The 17,479-nt window shown below is 54.2% G+C and overlaps 2 protein-coding genes across 2 annotated transcripts; one reads left to right on the forward strand and one right to left on the reverse strand.

Annotated features, from left to right (window-relative positions):
* Nucleotides 1–2,710: 2,710 nt before the first annotated feature.
* Nucleotides 2,711–7,671, reverse strand: LOC128940190 (myosin light chain, embryonic). Its single transcript, XM_054281512.1, has 7 exons — nucleotides 7,487–7,671; nucleotides 6,652–6,679; nucleotides 5,920–6,069; nucleotides 5,208–5,381; nucleotides 4,732–4,809; nucleotides 3,961–4,004; nucleotides 2,711–2,890 (listed from the first exon to the last, which is right to left on the reverse strand). Exons 1-6 carry the CDS (start codon nucleotides 7,571–7,573, stop codon nucleotides 3,976–3,978), a joined length of 546 nt encoding a protein of 181 aa, XP_054137487.1. The 5' UTR covers nucleotides 7,574–7,671; the 3' UTR covers nucleotides 2,711–2,890; nucleotides 3,961–3,975.
* A 2,722-nt stretch (nucleotides 7,672–10,393) lies between these two features.
* LOC128940189 (parathyroid hormone/parathyroid hormone-related peptide receptor-like) lies at nucleotides 10,394–15,575 on the forward strand. The gene is made up of 13 exons (XM_054281511.1): nucleotides 10,394–10,465; nucleotides 11,332–11,437; nucleotides 11,835–11,945; nucleotides 12,062–12,186; nucleotides 12,325–12,419; nucleotides 12,728–12,902; nucleotides 13,233–13,386; nucleotides 13,526–13,586; nucleotides 14,135–14,201; nucleotides 14,470–14,568; nucleotides 14,816–14,953; nucleotides 15,040–15,081; nucleotides 15,255–15,575. The coding sequence occupies exons 1-13, from the start codon at nucleotides 10,394–10,396 to the stop codon at nucleotides 15,573–15,575; spliced, it is 1,566 nt and encodes a 521-aa protein (XP_054137486.1).
* The last annotated feature ends 1,904 nt before the right edge of the window (nucleotides 15,576–17,479 follow it).

The raw sequence follows: 17,479 nt of genomic DNA on the forward strand, positions 1-17,479 counted from the left end.
TGGCTCCATCTGTCTCTCCCATTCCCCGGGGCACAGAACTGACATCCAGACCTTCTTTGGTATGAGAATCTGTCTTATCACAGCCTGAGGAGATACAGGCCCTCCGGAGCGTGGGGGCTCCTTGTACCTCTCCTCAGAGTCCCTTGGAATTCATGTAAAACATCCAAACTGTAAAAGGTCAGGGTTTGCTGTTGTCTCTGGACATCTGGATTTACAGAGGCTCCTCAGTCCTTCAGTGCAGTTCTGCCTGTGGGGTCACTCACAAGCACCCATAGATGTTTTTATAAATGTCCACAGGACTAAAGCAGTTTCTCTGTGGAATCCTCAGCTTTTCCAGAGGAGGAGGGGAGCAGCCTTGCCAAGAGGAGGCACAAGCAGAGGTACAGACATACATACAGTGCCTGTTCAAGTGCATCATTCCAACCTGCTTTGCTACAAACCAGCTCTGCTTTATCTTAAAGACACACAACAGGTCCCTAAAGTAAAGTGTGGCTGGCTCTTCCCTCAGGGGCTGGGTATTTCACATGGAAAACTGTTTTCCTGTATTTGTCATTTCCCACTGCTTGCCTTCTGTCTGTCTCTTCGCAGGTCTCAGCTTGGTTTTAATTTGGTGTTATACTCCTTTCACCATGGAAGCTGTGGGCTCAAACACAAGGCCTGTGCTCTGCAGTGAGAGTGCAGCCTCTTGGCTTGCAGGGAGGGATGCCACAGCTACAGCAGGAATATCACAGCTAGCAGAGATATCAAGGCTAGCAGGGATCTCGTGGCTGTACAGGAAAATCATGGCTACAGCAGGAATATCATGGCTACAGCAGGAATATTGTAGCTACAGCAGGAATATTGTGGTTACAGCAGGAAAATCATGGCTACAGCAGGAATATCATGGCTACAGCAGGGATATCATGGCTACAGCAGGAATATCATGGCTACAGCAGGAATATTGTAGCTACAGCAGGAATATTGTGGTTACAGAAGGAAAATTATGGCTACAGCAGGAATATCATGGCTACAGCAGGAATATTGTGGTTACAGCAGGAATATTCTAGCTACAGCAGGAATATTGTGGTTACAGAAGGAAAATTATGGCTACAGCAGGAATATCATGACTACAGCAGGAATATTGTGGTTACAGCAGGAAAATCATGGCTACAGCAGGGATATTGTGGCTACAGCAGGAATATTGTAGCTACAGCAGGAATATCATGGCTACAGCAGGAATATCATGGCTACAGCAGGGATATTGTGGCTATAGCAGGAATATCATGGCTATAGCAGGGATATTGTGGTTATAGCAGGGATATCACAGCTCCAGAGCCCCCAGTCCCTGCTGTGGATTTCCTGTGTGAGCTGAGGCAGGTCCCCACCTCTCCTCTGCTCCGTTCCTCTCTGCCACAGCACGTTCTGCTGCAGGAGCCAGTGCCACAGCAGTGACAAGGACAAACGTGACCCCAGAGCGAGTGTGCAGCGAGCAGGGTCCCTTCTGGCCCTGTCACCACAGTGTTCTAGGGGGTTAAAGCACAGACAGCACATTAAAAACACGAGGTGCACAGATCCTGTCCCGTGGAAGCTGTGGGAATAGCACAAAGGGGAGCTCAAATCTAATCTTGCATCTATAAACAGCTTGTGTTGCTTTTTATGAGCGGTTGAATCAAACAGTGGGAATTGGAAGCAGCTGTTACTCAGTCACTGCACAGGAACGAGCGAGTGGCAGCTGAAGCCAACACATCGGAGCAAAGTGCCTTCAATTTCTAGTCAAAGGCTGAGGGAGGATGTTGGAATAAGGAACAAATCAAAGCAAAGTGTTTTCTGCTCCCAGGTGTTCTGCTGATGGGAAGGCTGAGTTATGTGTCATGAATTATTCACCGCTTGTGGTGGTGCTCTGAAGATTGCTTTGCAGGTAGGGAGAGGGGGAGAGAGAGGCACCAGCTTGGATCACACAGCCCCCAGACAGCTCCTGGCTGGAACACACCATCTGCCTGGAGAAGAACCATCCAGGGACCCCATCCTGGCAGGACATTACCCACACCCCATGAGGGTGGACCTGGCCCAGAAATATCTGTTCTTTCCCCATTTTTCTTCTCCCTTGCTGATTCAGCAGGAGTCAACTTTCTGAAAACCTTCAAAACTAGACTTTTGGATGTCTCATTGATACAGAACAAGGAATGATTTTCATGCTTTTCTGATGTTTTGGGGTTTTTAAGGGCCTTTCCTGACTGGGGCAAGCAGTGCATTGATGAAGGAGCGGTGCCTGTGGGTCACTCTGTGACAGGGACAGTGGCAGGGCCAGCACTTTACTCCATAGTGCTGTTCAGCCTGGACCTGGAGGGAGTGTTTGTGGGACAGTGTGATGAAGAGTGGGTGGCCAACAGTTTTGGAAAAGGATTGGTTTTAGGGCAGAGAGGAAATTAAGAACCTCCCAAAACCAAAGGATGTGCCTTTGATGCATCCTGCCCCTTGTGCTCTCCTTGCTCCAGGTCTGCATCAGCAAGAGGTGACCAGGCTGCAGCCCAGCTCCTGACCAGTGCCAAAGGTGGGGTGAGGATCCTCATTTACAAGTCTGAACTCTTTGCAATCCCTGCCTTTTCCCCCTCTCCATGGGAATACCCTGTTACCAAGGGGTCTCCTCCACCCACCGTGTCAATAAGTAGACCCAAGCCAAAGCAGACAAACCATATAGGGGAGGAAGGAATGAAATTTAATGAGACAAATATCACAGGAAAAACCTGAAAAGAGTAACTTGAGGTTTAAAACCTAGTTGCAGATATGTCACTGAGTACCAGGCACAGGCACACACACATGGTGGCCAATGATGGCTTAGGCAAAACATCCAGGGAAAGGACATGCATGGAGGAATCTTCTCTTCTTGGTGGGTTCAAGCATTCCTGAGAGCCTGGGAGACAAATGGGAGAGGCCTGAATGCAAAGAATCTTTGGGATGAGAGTGTTCAGAATATTCTTTCTCAGATGAACCCAAAATGTCAAAAGCTGTAATTCAATACCATTTAAAAAAGAGTTTTATATGCAAATAGTTATGTGAAGAATTAAATCTCCTGTCAGCGTGTGCCACCCAACCCTCTATATTGCTGAGCTGATGAACAGGAACCAGAGAGAAATGGATTAAAAATGAGATAAAAAGGATGCTGAACATTCAAAGTTCAGACTTCTGTCTGTCTGCATTTAACCTTCTGATGTATAAAGAGATTTTGGGAGGAGAGAGATTTTTAAATGTTTAATTTGTGTATTTAGCACTATCTGAAGGTCATTTTTACCTTTTTTTTTTCCCTGGCCTCCTGCTTTTTATATAGCTGAGAGGCAGGAGAAATGTTTAAAAAGGTAAATAGATAATGAAATCATAAGAAATTGGTGGGGAAGCTGGGGCCAGGCAGCAATTTGGATTTTCTTTTCAATTGAGTAGATTTTAGAGGGATAATTCAGCCTCAAAGAAACCTCATCCCCTTAGCAATGTTTCTCTGTTTTCCTGAGGCAGACCTTAAGGAACATGAAAAAGTTTGACAAACATCTGTGGTACATTTTCCTTATTCTTTGTAACATTAATGGGAATGTTGATATTTCTGAGTTTGGAAATTTCCTCTCTAAGTACTAAATATTTTCTTAGCATGGAGTCATTCACTGATGCAGGTTTAAAAATATTGATTTCCACTGGCTACTGTTGACCCCCTCAGCTTATGGCAGGTTGGAAAACATGGCACCCTAAACCACCTCTTTCTTTCCCAGACCACAAAGGACCACCTTAGTTGTGATTCTGTCCTGATAAATTTTAATTGGCAGGAGTTACAAATGAAATTCCTTATCATCAACATAACTTTTGTGCCTTCAGAGCTGGGATTATTCCTGTGGCATTAATCCACTGCAGGTTTGGGTTTTGCCTTCCCTGCCCCTGGCTGTTACTTGCAGGATTTCCAATTTTGGAGTGAGCAGCAGGAGACGCCACTGAACTCACCTGAAGTTTCTCCTTTCAGCCAGACATGATGTGCTTGACAAAAGCTGAGGAGAAATGAGAACGTGAGGGGTCAGGACATGCTGTGAGCTGGGAGGAGGCAGCAGTGGGGACCCCCAGCCCAGATCCCCAGGGATGAAAGGGATGCTGTGCCAGGGCTAATATTCCTCTTTCTGTTCCCATTGTTTGCATGCCATCCCCAGCCTGGTCAGAGTGATGCCAACCCTTGGAGATGAGCCAGTACCATTATCCCCATTTTTCTGAGGCCAAGGGAAATGGGTCCCCTCTTTTCCCCACTGCTCTCCAATTTTAGGGGTTCCTAAATTGAACCACCTCCTATTCCAGATTTTCACCCTCTTGGAGCAGCGAGTGATCCAGGTCTCCAAATGTTCCCAATTAGCCTCTGCTGGGAAAGATGCTGGCTTTGTTTATTTTCAATAGATTGCAACAAAACAGTGCCAAAACTGTGGATAAAACAGCCCTGAACTCCTTGGAAACATGCTGTCTTCAGCTGCTTTTCCTGGAAATCACTGGCACAAGCACCTTGTTCCCACCCCAGCTGACATGTCTCAGTGCTTTTTTGGAAAGGCTGTGGAGGGTGGTCCACACCTCCCTTCCAGTGCTCACAGTGTCACAGAATCACGGAATATTAAGGTTAGAAAAGACCATTGAGAGCATCAGGTCCAAGCAGAGCCTTTGCAGAGGATGCATTTTGCACCCTAAGACAAAACAGCCGTGTCTGAGATGGCCCCAGTGGGAATGTCCTGCCCTTACCTTCGTAGTTGATACAGCCATTGGCATCTTCCTGCCCTGCCATGAGCTGCTCCACCTCGCTTTCTGTCATCTTCTCTCCTGGAGCAAGAGGATGGAGAGGTGAGGGAAGGGTTTTCTGCCTGACAGGACCTGCCCTTCTTCCAGATAACCAGAGACACCAGAGGGAGGAGAAGGGGATTAAAGCAGAGCTGTGTGCCACTACTGAGGAATGCTGGTGGGAGATGGTGGAGACAGAGCCACGCTGCAACTGTTGTCTGATTACTGAGGCTGTTCTGGAGTCCCCATCTTGCCTGGGTCATGCATGAAGCTGTGCCATGAGGTGGAAATGGCCACACATTCAGGACTATTGACTCCTACAAGAGCCTGTGAGCAGCAGAGTGAAAAGGGCCTCTGTGATATGTGACACCAGGCAGCTACCTCAGCCTCTTGCCCTGAAAGAGCTCGGGGCTCATGCCTTGCCCCCGGGGCAGCCTTACCCAGCGTGACCAGCACGTGGCGCAGCTCAGCCCCCATCACCATCCCGTTGCCCTCCTTGTCAAAGACACGCAGCCCTTCCACAAAGTCCTCGAAGGTGCCCTGCTCCTTGTTGCGGGTGAAGTGCTGCAGGATGGGCAGGAAGGTCTCAAAGTCCAGCATCTTTGTGTTCATTTCTGGAAGAGGAGGAGATGGGGTCAGAGATGGACCCTCATGGGGCTGAATTCAGCCTCTGAGGGTCTCCTGATTAACTCTATTGGTCTCTTTTCCATCAGAGAAACCCCATGAGGAGACAGAACTATTGTATTAGAGTTGAGATTGGAAGATCCATATGAGGAATGAAGTATTAACATCAGGGGACTGCACAGAGACCCCTGATATCAGCCCAAAACTAAACCATCAGGTGGGTCATCTGTCACCACAGTAATGTGGCCGCACTGGGACTGGTCTGGTTATACCAGTTTGCACCAGTTCAGTGTGCTAAGCATCACTTGCCACCATTCCTGTGTGAGGACTGGCTATCCCCTATGTCATCCCCCATGGGATGGAGAAGGGAGTGAAGGAATCCCACAGGAATGAAGCCTGTCTGCATAATTTCCTTCCCAGTTCCTTCACCTTGCAGGGTTCTTCCTACAGGGAATGAATGTAACCCTCTACTTGCTGACAGGGAGCACAGGAATTGCTTGTCCCACCCTGTCCCCAGCTTGCTGTCACCTTCTGGTTTGGGCCTGCCCAGCACCTTGAGGACCTCAGCGTTGGTGGGGTTGTGGCCGAGGGCCCGCAGGACGTCCCCGCACTGGCCGAAGCTGATCTGCATCGTCCCCACAGGCGTCCGGTCAAACAGCCCGAAGGCTTCTCTGAACTCTGCAGGGAACAAGAGCTTGGAGTGACCCCATTCCCACTCCAGGGAAGCACATCGTGCCTGGCAGGCAGGGAAGGGACAAGGGACAAGGGACAGATGGACACGTGCACGTTGTGCCCTCTGAACGTGCCCTCTGAATGCATCCAGCCCCAGCGAGCTTGCGCAACGCGGGCTGAGGTCTGCCAGACTCCTTAGAGAGTCATTTGGCTGCTCGAGCAGGTTTTGTCACCTCTGCAGAGCTGGCTGGGTGACCTGCTGGATCCCTGCACTCTCAGCAGCTGGCTTTGCTGCAGGACATCCGTACTTGTCCCCTTTTCCACTCAGATCTCCACTCTCTGGGGCTGTCCCTGTGTTACCAGAGGCTGTTGCTCTCACCAGACTCCCTGACTTTGACCCAGGCTGCATCTTGCACCATGAATGAAAAATACCTTTTCCCTGCCAGGCTCTGGATCCTGCTGGCCTCTCCTCCAACAGGGGATTTAGTGTGTGGGGCCTCGGCTCTTAAGTCTGTGGTGAAAACTGCCTGGAAAAAGGATTCCCCATTTCTAAAGCATTCTCTGAGGGAAGCTGAACTCAGCACTTACCTTCAATCTGCTCTGCCGTGAATTCAATCTGTAAAGAGAAGGAAGCAGAGCTGGGCGTGAGAAGTGGACTGCTGCTGGAGGGAGCAAAGGAACTCTCCCCTCTGGACCTCTGCCCCCCAGGCTCAGAGCAGGGGGCCATATCCATGCCATGTCCCATTTCTATGCCATGTCTGGCTGAACTGTGTCCCCGACTGCTTCTGCCCTTGCTGTGGAGCTGACATCCCTGTGGAGAGCCCAGCTGGCAGCAGCAGGGTGGGATGCGACCTGGCAGGCGAGGAGGGATGCTCAGACCACAGTCAGGATTATTTTGGGTGGAAAGGGCATTATTTTAGGGCCTGATCGCAAGTTCAAGTGATTAAACAGCCTCCATGCTGAGCCTGCTCTTAATAACTCTCCTGCCACAGCTATGGCTTAAAAATTGAAGTATCCTGAGGAATCATGGAAAAAATGAGTTCCTGTTGTGGAGCTGTCAGATAAAGGATGCTCTTATGTGGAGGAGGCAACACAGGCAACAAAATACTTTGTGATGGAGACAGTGGGTGGCAGAGCAGCTTTTTATTGCTCCTGAGGCCCCGACATGGGGTCTCAGCAGGAGCTGGGGGTTTGACTGCAGCCGCAGCTCTGGGAGTGGTGTCCCGGTTCCCTCCACTGAGACATCTCCCCAAGCAAGGACAGCATCACTCCCAGCCTGCTGCATCCACACAATCGCATAATTTTCCCCTCCCAAGGCTGGCTTGCAGCCTGGCTAATGCCATTTGCAGAGCGCTTTGCATCGCCCGTGCCTGGCAGATGACAGGCACGGAGAAACACGGTGACATCTTCATTCCTCACTCACCTTCACGCTCTTGGGATCGAAGGCAGGCTCCGGGCCGGGAGCTGCTTTGGCCGCTTCCTTCCTCGGGTCGGGTTTCTTGAGCGGCATCGCGCCGGGATCCGCGGAGGTGCGGGATGAGTCGTGCCGCCCAGCGAGGGAAGGAACGGAGGGATGAAAGGCAAAGGCTGCTCCTTCCCTTATATACGGAGCCCAGTGCTCACCCCGGAGGGGCAGGCCAGCTGCTGGAGCAACTGCTACTTACTATAAAAGGAAGAAAACTCAAACGAGAGGGGCCCCAATTTGACAATTGCCCATTGTCATCGGCTCCTGGCTCCACGGAGCCGCCAGCCCCCCCCTCAGCTGTACAGGGGGGACATGTCCCCCTCCAGCACCTGCACCGGGTGGGCTGCATGGGGGCTGCTTGCTAAATGATCGCTGAAACCTAAACGCGGATGGCCACGGGGGCCAGGCAAGAAAATAGCAACAGGATGGCTGAGAAACCTGCCCTGATAGCCACGGTGAAATGCGCCTGTCTGCAGGCAGGCTGCGAGGGCCAGCGCTGCAGAGCCCTTCTAAGAGCAGCGTTTACAAAGTGCTGCTTCAAAGGAGCTCACAACTCTCTGAACACTCCCCTGGCCTCACGCTCAGGGTCTGCTTTGTCCCAGTCTCTCCCCAGGGCTGAGCTTGAGCCCTGGAAAAGACCAGTGTAGGTGCTCACCTGCCTCAGGGGTGGCTAATGAGGAAATGGAAATGATGGCCAAAGCACAAATCTTTCCCAGCTTTGCACAACCCATCCCAAGCACCTCCCAAACCTGCAGGGCAGATGGAGGCTCCATTTGGCTCCTCTCCAGGGGTTGGGCAGGCTCTGACGGGAGATGCTCCTGCTCTCACCCTCCTCTCCCAGCTGAGGACTCACAAAGGCACAGAACCCACTGAAGTTCAGCATCCCAGAAAATGGGGCTTGAGGGTTTTACTGAGACATTCTAAACCATCAACTTAGATAAGATGTGTGGGGCACCAGGGCAAAGGAGGAGTTATGGGGGTCATTCCGGAGGAGGGAGCAGCCACAAACTGCTGGGAATTCTCTGTGTGCCATCATCTCCTCATTGCTGGCAGAGACTGGGGGGCTGAGGGGGCTGGATGGGTGTCATTTGCAATCATTGCTTTCCAGAGCTCTCTAGAATATAGTCATTTAACAAAAAACTCAACATGTTTTGCTAAGTTTGAACTCAGAACCTGGGTCAGGAATTAAATTGCCCCTGAGCTGCCTCCCCCTCAGCATCCATCGACTCCAAAATAACCTCACCTTAACTCCATCTTCACCCCCAGCAGCTTCTGGGTCAGAAATTAGACCCAGCAGAGCCTTCAGAAAACATTCATGGTTCAGTCTGACTGTTTGTCCCTTGCTCACCCTCATGCCCGTGCAGCATCCCGAGGAGCCGCTGGCAGAGCTGGTGTCACACCCACGCCATGGCTCGGGCAGTGGACACAGGCAGCTGCAGACAATGTCCCCAGTCCCTCCTTGATTTTCAGCTGATGGCCACCGTGGGGCTTGTTTTGCTGTCTGATTCCTCAGCAGGAGCAGCAGCCCCTCCTGAGCCCTTGGGATTTGCTGTGTTCCCTTGGCCAGGCTCTGACCCTTATCACACAGTCAGGGGGGCTCAGGCTGGGACCAGAGCGAGCTGCCTTGTCAGGAAACCCCCAAGGAAGGCTCGGGGGGCTCTGCTGCTCTGTGCAGGACTGGGGCACTCACGGAGGCAGCAAGAGCCGTGTCTGAACATGGATTGTGTGCGCCAGGGGAGGGGCCCAGGCTGGGAGCTGCTGTTCCAGGGATTTGGCACCGGGCTGTTGAATTCCAGCCTCATTCCTAATGACAACCTGCCTGGGGAAAGAGGGCTCTCCTCTCTCTGTGCCTCATTCCGTGCCTGGGGGGACGCTGGGGCTGCTGGGGGTCACGGGGTGTTGGAACTGGCTGGGTGATGAGAGCAAGCTGGGCATCAGCATGACCCTGAAAGGCAGGGGACAGCCCTGAGGCCATCAGGGGGGTGCAGGTGACAAGGCATGGTGACATGGGACCAGCTCTGACCTGATGCCCAGTCATGGTGTGGGACCCATCTTGGTGGCTGCTCCCTCCACCCCCTGCCCCAGGATGGCGCCTCCAGCCCCTCTCCCGAGGACACTGAATGCAGATGTGCCCTGAGGTCACTGTGGGTGCCTGGGAGAGCAGGACAGATCCCAGCACATCCCTAAAACACACCCCAGCCCCTGGAGAAGGAAAAGGGTTAAACTGGCATCTGCCTGAAAGACATCCCATCGCAGGAGCATCAGCTCGAGGTGCTGCTCACGTGCCTGCACCCTCTGCCTCCCTGCCTCCAGCCACCTCGCTGGCATTTTCCCCACCTTCCTCCCGCTACTTGGGACCAGTCTGGGGCCAGAAGGGACTTAGGAGCATGGGGGAAGTGGGGGAATGCTGTGACAGCTGAAAAATGAGCCACCAAGCAGTGAGAGAAGTTTCTGAAAAGAGAAGAGGAATCTGCCTTGAATGGAGAGGATTTTAGCACCTTGGGCTAAGCCAATAAACCTCAGCCATCCCCATCCGAACGGGAATTGTTTGCACACGCTCCTGGAGCTGCTTAAAGCAGGCAAGCCACAAAGAGAGAATAGAATCAAGCATGGTGAGGGGAGAAACCCCCCTGCCTGGAGAGCCTGTGAGCAAATCCCTATAGGGATCCCACAGGGACAAGGAACTCACCCAGCCCTGATCTCCCAGGGACGGGCTGTGCCCCCAGTGCCCCCTCACCTCGGTGGGGCTGGCAGCCAGGAGGGTGCTCCCAGAAGATGCTCTGTCCTGCTGAGCACGCCAGCCCTCTCCACCGCTGGCAGCCGTTCTGCTCCCTGAAGTCCCCATCCGAGTGACACGGTGGCACCATGGGGACATCTGGCCCTGTGGGAGGCATCCTGGTGACTCTCCTGTGCTGCTGCCTCCTGAGCTCGGCTCTGGTAAGTCTGCGTGGCCCCGGGGCTCCCCCGCTCCCTCTCCTGGCTTTAAATGCTGTGCCGCTGGCCCGGGCAGGGCTGGCTGTGCTCCCGGCTCTGTCCTGCTCTGCAGAGCTGCTGGGCAGGGGGGGAGAGCATCTCCACTGCTGCTAAAAGCTTTCCAGCAGCCGTGGAGGCACTGCAGCGTGATGGCTTTTCCATTTCTTGGGCACATCCAGGCCAGGGGTCAGTGCCTCGGAGATGGGGGGAGCAGAGCGGGCGCATTGCGGGCACTGCAGGAGGGGCTGGAGGCAGAGCTGGGCACAGCCAGTGAGACTCCCACAGCCAGGCTCCATCCTGCTGATGCACCCCCAGGATCCCTCTCCTGCCCCATTCACCCACCCAGATGCTGCTTTGGGGAAGTCCTACATCTCCTCTCTGGGGCTGGATTTGGCTGTTCTCACTGGAGGCATCTGGGGAAAGCGACCCTTCTGCATCCCAGCTCCTGTTCACTCCCAAAGCTGTGTCCTCACCCTGGTCAGCTCAGCTTTGTCCAGCTCAGCACGGGCAACAGGGACACCCAGCACTGCTGGTGGTGGGTGACAGGGAGCTGGGGCAGAAGCCCAACATGCCACTGATTTCTGCATATAACCATGAGCAGGAATGACCATGGAGAGGGTGGGAAGGGGCTTGGGGTCAGCATCAGCCTTGGAAGAGGGAAAAATGAGAGCAGGAATGCAGGAAGAGCTTTTTTTTCTTCCCTGTGTTGTTGAATGTACCCAAAGCCACCCAAACCTGACTCTCTTGGAGAGGGCTGGGAGAGCACAGCCGTGCCATGACTTGAGCCAAGGGGCTGTCACTTGGGTGACACTTGGGCTTTGTCTGGGCAGGTCGATCCCGATGATGTTCTCACGAAAGAAGAGCAGATCTATCTCCTGGTGGAGGCCAAGGAAAAGTGTCAGAGGGACATAAAGGCCCAGCTGGAGAAGATCAAAGGTATTGTCTGTGTGCTTGGGTGAGCCAGCCCTGGTGGGGCTGGTTACACCAGGGGGAATGCTGTTCTCTCTGCTGGGGTGGGATGGGGCTGAGGACACTCAGCTCCTGGGGCTTTGTGGAGCTCGTGGCACCATCTGTGCTCTGGGTGCAGCCAGCACTGGCTCCAGCATTTTCCAGACAGCTCCATGTACACCAGAAAGGAGAGCTGGGGAGGGGCCTTGCCCCATCTGGAAGAGGTGGGATGTGTCCCCTTCCCTGGCCCCCTGCAGCTTTTTCCTCTCTCAGCCCAGGGGAATCTGTGGCAGAGTTTTCCTCCCCCTGGTCCAGCACACACCTGGGGAAGCCAGAGGTTATGCTGAGGCTTGAGATGTGAGACGTGTCTTTGCTCTTTGGCCAGACCCCAGCTGCCCTCCAGAGTGGGATGGGATCATCTGCTGGCCAAGGGGCTCCCCCAGCCAGGAGGTGTCAGTGCCTTGCCCTGATTACATCTACGACTTCAACCACAAAGGCAAGTCTTGTACCTGGGCAGAGAGCGACCTCACCCTGGTGACAATCCACGGAGCAGGGACAGTCTGGGCTTCCCACAGGCCCTTCTGCTGCCACAGTGCTCGTTGCTGTTCCCAGGTCACGCCTACAGGTACTGCAGTGCCTATGGGACCTGGGCCGTGGCTCTCAGCATCAACAAGACCTGGGCCAACTACACCGAGTGTGCCCTGCTCTTCTCCTCCGAGAGCCGGAGCCACCAGAAGGTGCCCTTGTTTGTCCAGGGGTGTGATGGGGGCCAGGGGAAGTGCTGGGGGCAGGGGCTCTTCCCTCCCTGCTCCTCAAACCAGCCCTGCTGCCCCTGTGCTCTGGCAGGGAGGTGGAGCTCAGTCCTTCTCTTCCAGGAGGTGTTTGACCGCCTGCACCTCATGTACACCGTGGGCTACTCCATCTCCCTGGCCTCCCTCATCGTCGCCGTCTGCATCCTCTCCTACTTCAAGTAAGGAGAGGCCAAAGCCCCTCCCATGTGGGAGAACAGGAACCCATCCCATTGTCCCCACACACGAGCCCGGGGAGGGGGCAGCCCCCAAAGGAATGGGAGCAACCCCAGACCCAACGCAAACATCAGCCAACTTCCCAAAGCCCCAAACATCCCCAGTGTGACCGGCTCCTGATCTCTCCACCCTTGCTCCCAGCTGTGGTTTCTGTGCCCAGACACCCCAGAGCCCCCTCTGAGAGCCCCCATTGCCTGAGCCTGAGCGTGGTTGGGCAGCTGGGGTTTGGTTGGGTCACACCCCTTCTCTGCAGGCGCCTGCACTGCACACGGAATTACATCCACGTGCACCTCTTCGCCTCCTTCATCTGCCGGGCCCTCAGCATCTTCCTGAAGGACCTGGTGCTCTACTCGGGCACGGCGCCCAGCGACGCCGACAGGAGGGAGGACGACTTCAGGGCTCCCTTGCCAGGACAGCGGGCACACCTGGCAAGTGGTGCATGGGGGGAAAGGGGGATTTGGGAGCCCTGATGCAATGGGATGTGCTTGGGATCCTCCCAGGCTGCTCAGGGGAAAGGGATGAAGGTCCAGCTTTGGCTCTGCCCAGCTCCTCCCTGTCCTGGAGACCAGAGCCACAGAGTACCTTGGCCTGTGTACAGGGAATACCTGTCCTGTGGGAAGGAAGATGCTGGAATATCCCAGAGGAGATGCAGGTCTCTGCAAGAAGAACATGAGGCACAGCTGGGTTTTGGTGACCAGAAAGCAAAAGCCACCAGGTTGTGCTTTTGGGGACCAGCCTGACACAGGCATCTCCCACAGGTTGGCTGCAAGGTGGTGGTGACTCTCTTCCTCTATTTTCTGGCCACCAACCACTACTGGATCCTGGTGGAAGGTCTCTACCTGCACAGCCTGATCTTCATGGCCTTCCTCTCCAACAAGAACTACCTGTGGGTCCTCATCATCATCGGCTGGGGTGAGCACAGACCCAGCCCCAGCCGGGAGCTGTGGCATTGGCCATGGCTGAATGGGAAGGGCAGTGGGATGCAGGAACTGCTTGGATGTGCAAAGGTGATGCTCCAACCCTGCTCCTCACTCTGTCCCTGCCCTTCCAGGTCTCCCTGCTGTGTTTGTGTCCATCTGGGCCAGCGTCAGGGCCTCGCTGGCAGACACACAGTATGTACAGCCACCTTCTCCAGGGCCTCTGGGAGGGCAAGAGTGGCTGCAAATGCCAGCAAAGTATCTGTGGGCACCAGAGCTTTTTGGAAATGAAAATTTTCAAAAAGAACAACAGGATGGAACACATATTCAAGGCTTGTTCATAGAATTGTCAGTAATGCAGAGGGATAGTGGTTTTGTTCTTGTGTTTGGGAGGATGGTGGATGCAGGTTTGCAGCATAAATTGATCAATAAACAGCAGAGATGGATGCTAAAGGGCACATTCGGGAGTGAGGTATTTTAAAAGGAGAAAGGCCATCATATGAACAATAGGGGTTTGGGATGAGGTGGCCAAGGAGCCCTCAGGAACATTAATGCTCATTTAAAGCTGCTTTGCCCCACCATGATGGTTATAAATGCTTGTAGCCACAGCTCAAGATTTACACAAAGCCCATCGAGGGGTGGAGATTGGGAGTTGGGGGTGCTGGGGTGGTTGGGGGTACAGGGAGCCATCCTTCCCAGTGGAGTCAGGTTTCTCCAAGGAGTTTCTTTACTGGTCTTCTCAGGTGCTGGGACCTCAGTGCAGGGAACATGAAATGGATTTATCAGGTCCCCATCCTGGCTGCAGTCATGGTAAGAATCCTGTGCATGAACCTCCAAATTCCTTTTGGGGAGAGGGGATTGACAGAGACCAGAGCTGTTCATTTGTGGTCACTGGAGTTTTGTCCCAGCCACTCCAGCACCCAGGGAGAGCGCAGAGGGATCCAGGGGCTCTGCTCCCTCCTGATCTGACCACAGCATCACTGCCATGCCCCTGCCTGCACCTCACCCAGAGCTGCCTGTCTGCGTCCCTGGGGCTCCTTGGGCAGACCCCACCACCACCCTGGGTGTCTCTTGGCAGGTGAACTTCTTCCTCTTCCTCAACATCGTCCGGGTGTTGGCCTCCAAGCTCTGGGAGAGCACCACGGGCAAGCTGGACCCCAGGCAGCAGTACAGGCAAGTGCAGGCAGCACCGAAGCCTCGTGTCCTGCCTGTTCAGCCGGGATGGCTCCCCGAGGAGGAGGAGCAGAGGTGTGGGAAGGGCTGCAGGAGTGACGAAGGGTGGCAGGACAGCGGCAGCCACTGGATTGAGGCTGGCTCTGGAGTTCTGAGCTCTTCCTGCTCCCACCTCCAGCCTGGCCATTGTGGGGCTGGGGGCTGCCCTGCAGGCCCTGGGGAATGGCTCTGAGGTCTCTCCTTTCAGGAAGCTGCTCAAGTCCACGCTGGTGCTGATGCCGCTTTTCGGAGTGCACTACGTGGTGTTCATGGCCATGCCCTACACCGAGGTCTCCGGGCTCCTGTGGCAGATCCAGATGCACTACGAGATGCTCTTTAACTCCTCCCAGGTGGGCTGACACTCCCAGCACTGAGGGATGTTCATCCAGGGAGGCTCAGGGACCTCACACTCCACCTCTTTTTGGTCTCTTGGCAGGGTTTCTTTGTGGCTTTTATCTACTGCTTTTGCAATGGGGAGGTAAGTGGGAAGAGTGAGGAGCTAAAGCTCCCTGTTCCAGCCCCAGGCTGTGATAACCAGAGCAAAAAGCTCAGATGCATCCCTCTCAATAGGATTTGGAGGGAAAGGGAGGGAAAAGGGCAAGGTAAGGCGGTTTTGCTGTCCCGGGCACAGCACCCCCTCTGCTCCCCCAGGTGCAGGCCGAGATCAAGAAGGCTCATTTCCGCAGGCTCCTGGCGCTGCACCTGGGGCAGCCGGCGCGGCCCGGGAGCTGCTGCTGCTCCGGCCGGGGCTGCCGGGCCCCGCAGAGCCTCAGCACCAGCCTGGCGGGGCGGGCAGCGGGCGGCACCCGGGGGACGCTGCTCCCGAACCGGCCCCGCCCGCCCGGCTCCATCCCCGGCTCCATCCCCGCGCAGGAACTGAGCCAGAGGGGCCGGGGGGAACGCACGGGGGATTCGACAGAGCTGACTCAGTGCCACCCCAAGCCCAGCAAGGAGCTGGAGACGATGCTGTGAAGAAGAGGGTGGATTTCCTACCTGGGCCTGGAAGGATGCTGATCCTCACACTTTGGGTTCTGCTTACACTGGAATGGAGAGCCAGGGCTGGGACAGCAGCCAGAAGAACCCAGCTCCCTTTCCATCAGAACCAGGGTGCAAAGGGACCACGAACTCTGGCTCCTCCTCCACCCCAGCCCAAAAACAAGCCATAAACCTCATTCTCCTCCACGTGCAAGTGACTGATGTGATCTCTGTGCGTGCAAAGCCTTGAGTCCTCACCAGGAGACAGCACCGTGCTCGCTCCTACCCCCACAAGCGGGAGGTGACTTCTCCAGGGGGATAAAGCCCATCCCATGAGCCAGATCCTGCCTCAGACTCCCCCACCCAGCACCAGCTCCAGCCCTGTCCAGCCAGGGGGAGCACAGAGTGCCCGTGGGGCTGTTCTGCACCTCACCCTTCCCTCATGGATGGAGTGAACACCAACACACGACCACAAACTGGAGCGGGAGGCACTGGGACAGGGTGGGATGAAGGAGGCAGGACAAACTTTATGGCCTGGAAGGGTGCAGGGAACACTTGAATCCCAAACACTTCATCCATTACCACAAAGGCCACTGCATGCAACTGTCGTGGCCCTGTCATCTCATTGCAGGTTAAGGAGTGAATAAAGAGAGTCTGTCTGGCTTGTTTCCATCCTTGTATTCCAGCCAGGTCTGCTCTCCCTCTGCCCCTGCCCTGCTGGGAAAGCTCACTGGGAAAAGGCTTTCCCAAGGAGCTGTGTTGAGGGCAGATAAATTAAACAGCATGGTGGTGGTGGCATGGAGCATCTTCTTCCTACACAGCTCCTCAAGGCAGGAATTCCTTGCTAAGGACAGGCACCAGGTAAATAACTGTGTGCATTCCCATATCCTCCCCAGTGAAAAGCTGTGGTGCAAAGTGAGTCATAGGGAATGGAGGGACAAAGAGCCAGGAGCATGTCAGGGAAGGGCTCTGGGATGCACAGTTTTAAAATCATCTCTTAGAATGAATTAGTCTCTTTGGAAGACACCAGAGCCCCTGTCAGGGCAGTTGGAATGCTGCTCACACTGCTCCCTTGTTCCCAGGGAAGGAGCCAGCCCTCCCATGGACCTCACACAGCCCTGCAAGCTGACATCTGCGCTCCCTGGCACTGATCAATATTTAATCACTCTCTTCCCAAGAGGCTCCTGGGAGGTGGGAGAGGGGTGAGGAATTCCAATAATCCTACAAGGAGCAGAGGGAAGTGTTAACAAGGGGAGAAACCCCAGCATATGCCTCACATGGGGCTGGTTCCCAGTGGCAGGGAGGAGCAGATGGCAGCTCAGACCATGGGGCTATTTTTACATTTTGTTTTGAAACTCCAATCTTTAATTGCAGCAATGAACCTTCAGGGTGAGAAGGGGAACACAGGAGCTTGTAAAGCCCTGCCAGCCTGCCCTGAAACACCCTTGGCTTCACACTGAATGCACAGAGCTCAAACCAGGGCAACAATTCCTGCCCAGACTGCAGGGAGGGAATTCTGGAAACTATTTTAAATAAAGCTCCAGCAGATCAGAGCTGGTTTCTGAGGGGGCCCAAATAATCATGTGGTGTCTGAACTGTAGCCAGTGTCAGATCCTGGGGCTGTTGCTGAGCTCTCTTTCCAGGTCTGCCCATGATCCCACAAAAAGCTGGGGGAAATGGATCACATGCTCTGGGCTGTATCCTTTCCTCTATAAAGTGGAGAAAAATCTATTTTTCAGGAGACCTTGAAGCTAAAACAGGGTTTGTGAAACATTTTGGGGTGAAAGATACTAAGAAAAACCACAGGAAGTATTTTATCAACTACAATCCACAACTTCTGGTGAGACAGACACAGTGAGATCTCCAGACTGTCAGCTCTCCATTTGCACATCAGGACAGCC

The sequence above is a fragment of the Melozone crissalis genome, unplaced genomic scaffold, assembly GCF_028551555.1.
Source record: "Melozone crissalis strain CALT ecotype California unplaced genomic scaffold, PUWL_Pcris_2 ptg000032l_1, whole genome shotgun sequence".
NCBI classification, from domain to species: domain Eukaryota; kingdom Metazoa; phylum Chordata; class Aves; order Passeriformes; family Passerellidae; genus Melozone; species Melozone crissalis.

What these genes read in the sequence shown, in the direction of transcription:
- LOC128940189 (XM_054281511.1), top strand. Translation starts at nt 10,394, where the DNA reads ATGGGGACATCTGGCCCTGTGGGAGGCATCCTGGTGACTCTCCTGTGC. An exon ending in GCCTCCTGAGCTCGGCTCTG is followed by an intron (nt 10,466 to 11,331) that starts GTAAGTCTGCGT and finishes TTGTCTGGGCAG; the next exon opens with GTCGATCCCGATGATGTTCT. An exon ending in CTACGACTTCAACCACAAAG is followed by an intron (nt 11,946 to 12,061) that starts GCAAGTCTTGTA and finishes TGCTGTTCCCAG; the next exon opens with GTCACGCCTACAGGTACTGC.
- LOC128940190 (XM_054281512.1), bottom strand. Translation starts at nt 7,573, where the DNA reads ATGCCGCTCAAGAAACCCGACCCGAGGAAGGAAGCGGCCAAAGCAGCT. An exon ending in GGGCAGGCCCAAACCAGAAG is followed by an intron (nt 5,382 to 5,919) that starts GTGACAGCAAGC and finishes CTCCTCTTCCAG; the next exon opens with AAATGAACACAAAGATGCTG. An exon ending in TGGCTGTATCAACTACGAAG is followed by an intron (nt 4,005 to 4,731) that starts GTAAGGGCAGGA and finishes ATTTCTCCTCAG; the next exon opens with CTTTTGTCAAGCACATCATG.